At 46.9% G+C, this 3,362-nt stretch overlaps 1 protein-coding gene across 1 annotated transcript; it reads right to left on the bottom strand.

Annotated features, from left to right (window-relative positions):
• Nucleotides 1-897: 897 nt before the first annotated feature.
• On the bottom strand, nt 898-3,110 carry LOC106819589 (KIF1-binding protein homolog). Its single transcript, XM_014824201.1, has one exon. It carries the CDS (start codon nt 3,108-3,110, stop codon nt 1,380-1,382), a length of 1,731 nt encoding a protein of 576 aa, XP_014679687.1. The 3' UTR covers nt 898-1,379.
• Nucleotides 3,111-3,362: the final 252 nt, after the last annotated feature.

Genomic DNA, 3,362 nt, shown 5'->3' on the forward strand with positions numbered 1-3,362 from the left:
GAAATTTATTTCATAACATTTACATTAACACTGTGTCAAGTCACAGATGAGCAAAAATTGAAAATTAACAAATTAAAAAAAAGAAAAAATTTCAAAATTAATTTAGAGGTTGGACACCGGACAACCACGGAAGCAATTTGTAGTTGCCCGAGAGAAAATCCAGTCGTCACGGACGACCGGACGACTGTTAAAATTGAGCCGACATATGATATCTATGAGCACATGCAGCCTTCATGACCTTCAGCGCATGGCAACACCGCATAGCAACAAGAGACGCGTCATAACATCGCCGCAGGGCGGCAAAAGTAAACGCTGTTTGAAACACTCGACCCGACACTTTCACTTTGTAGTCTAAAAGCTTTAAATGAACGTATTCCTGAGCAATTTTTTCACCTATCACACATATATAGGCAAGTACAAGCGTGCAATGTTAAAATAATTAATTTTTGCCTGATTTTATGTTTGCCACTTGAAAGTTCGAGGCAGGGCACCTTTAATTACCTTTGTATACATTTCGAGATAGGTACCAACTGGTCTATAAATATTTGCGTCACGTAAATACGTGCACTTATTTTGTGGGAGCGTTTGAAAATTCCATTTGCGCAAATCTGAAGATAGCAGGTGCAGGTTTGCTGTCCATTTAGTGTTTTATTGCCTATAACAGCAGAAACTCATAATAATTTTTACGCAGAAGTGTAACATCCCGGTTGACCTATTCCCATTTCACCTACTCCCATTTCGTCTACTCTCAGAACGGGCAGTAATGCCATTTCCTCGTAGTATTGATATTAAAACAAATACCAGGATAAATTAGTGTGGATGCCACTCCGTCTAGGATATGTATGTAAAATAAAACCCATATATTACATTTATAAATGATTATTTAGTGGACAAACTGATGGTAGACAAAATGGGAATGGGGTGGAATTTTAGTGTAGACGAATTGGGAGCAGGCGAAATGGGTGTAGACCAACTGGGAGTTCTGCTATAGACGCAATGGGAATTCCCCCATAGGCGAAACGGGAGTAGGCCAACCAGGCATAAACCGGGATACCATCAGTTGCATGTACACTGACAGGTGCTAAATCTGTCTAAATTTTTTATTTTTGTATTTATTTATTTGAGAAACGATCATTTTAACAGCTTGACATATACGTCTCCGAACTGATAGTTTACCTGTGTATTGGGACCGTTTACGAAATGCTTTAATTAGCACTTCAATTAGCAATTGGCAATGAATTGCCCGACATGCCTTCAGGAACTCACGGGAAGAACTCTGGATACTGTAACACTGTCTCTTCTGTTTATCTTAATATTGCTGGAGTAGCATTAAAAATATTCACTGTAATGAATTACCCGTACAATCACACAGTTAATGACTAGGGTCTACGTAATCGCTCTATCTTCACTGGCAAGAGTGTGACCATTTCTTTGCAAACGTCATATTCACCTTTCACCAAACTTTCCACTTCTGGGTACTTTTCACAATAACTAACCAAGAACTGATAGCAGTCAATGCTCTTCTCAATATACTCGATTCTTTTGTGAACGTCGGAATCGATGACTTTCGAATGCATGCGGCCCATGTAGAAGTAAGCTATCAGCACCGGACGAACATTATCGCTGTCAAACTGTTCTGGCATCACATCGTTCGTCTTAAACGAGTCGAGGAACAACTCGAAATTGCGAATGCACTCGGCGCAGAGCGAGTTGATCTTCCTGACGGCGTGAGGCGACGGCGTCGTCTGATGCTCCTCGACGATCGCCATCTTAATGTCGAGCATCTCGCCGTACGCCTCGGCGATCTCGTACATCAGCTGCCGGCAGATGAGCAGGTAGTGGCGCGGGTTGAGCTCGCCGAGCACTCCACACAGTGCATCGACGCGCCGCTTGTGCATCTTCGACTTGCGCTCAAAGTCCGGCTCAAAGAACGCGAGCAGCTTGTAGAGCAGGCTGGAGTCGCGTGCGAGCTCGGCATAGTCCGACGCGTGGTGGTAGAGCGAGTAGAACTCGCGCGCGTCTGCGAGCCGCCGCTGCGCGACGAGGAACACGCCGCGCGCCTGCTCGAAGTTCGCGACGCGCACGTCCGTCACCTCCTCCTCGTAGTGCGTTAGCTCAAGCGTGTCGAACACGAACCTCTCCTTGTCGTCGTCGTCGTCGGCCGATTCCTTCGTCGGCTGGAGGTCGTCGTCGTCGTCGAGGTCGGCGGCGACGCGGTCGCGCGACTCCTGCAGCAGTGCGGCGCAGTACTTCGCCCAGCAGCGCGCGATGTCGGCAAGCTTCTTCGCGTGCGCCTCATCCGACTCGCCCTCGCCCAACGACGGCGGCGACCTCTCGGCATGACCCATGACGTGGCTCGCACTCGCCAGGCAGTGACGCGCCTGCGTGAAGTCGCACTTGGCGACGTAGAACTGCGAGAGCACGGCGCAGTTGAGCGCCCAGTCGGCGGGATCATACTCATTCAAAATCAGCTGCCGCTTCAGCGTGACCTGACAGTAGTAGGCGGACTGCTGTGGCTGCTCCAAGTTATGGTGGACCTGAGCCAGATAGTATAACGTGTGGGTGTGACACCGATCAAACAGTTTCTGTCCTTGCTGCGAGAAAGTCTCCGCGTCGGTGCCTTTAAATATGTCACACAAGTCGAACGGTGGTGCCCCAACTTCGTCCGTATACTTTATGTATAGATTTTCTGCTTGTGACAAGTACTCGAGTGCATTACTGCATTCTCCTCGGTCTGCCCATAATATGCCCAGTTGGTTCAACGCTTTCAGTGCAGTTAGACAGGCACGGCGATCTGCTTCTCTTCCATCTAGCATCTTTAGGCAGTTCGTGATATGTTCCTCACCCGCAGATGCCTCCTCTGTCGACACGAAGTTTATACCTAGGGCCGCCTCAATACCGGCTGCGGCAAACCGAACTTGGTCTTGCACCGTGTCATTGACGAAACTAACCAAGTTGGCTTTGACAACAATGAGCAATGCTCTTGCCGCATACTTTGACTTGTACGGTTCTTCTGGTGGGTCCCTGAGACTCTCTTCCTCCTCTAGATGCCGAGCTTTTTCCAAATTTTCAAGCCCTTCACCTGACAAATACTGAGAGAAGTCTTCCATTTTTCCGATGTTGCACCAAAGAGTCAACCTTGTGGGTTTATTTGGCTATTTTGGTTGCCCATATTGCATTGCGCTCAATATGTTCACTGTCCATTTTACTTGCTCTAACTCAAGCCTAACCAATTTTAACGATTATATTTATAGACAAAATCCTATAACGTTATTTTGTTTGTCGCATATGTTAATGAAAGCTAATAAATGCAAAACTTGCATGTGGACTGCAATAAACTTGCATTGCATGCTGGGTAAAAT

Source organism: Priapulus caudatus, unplaced genomic scaffold, assembly GCF_000485595.1.
Source record: "Priapulus caudatus unplaced genomic scaffold, Priapulus_caudatus-5.0.1 Scaffold3761, whole genome shotgun sequence".
Taxonomy (NCBI): Eukaryota; Metazoa; Priapulida; class Priapulimorpha; order Priapulimorphida; family Priapulidae; genus Priapulus; species Priapulus caudatus.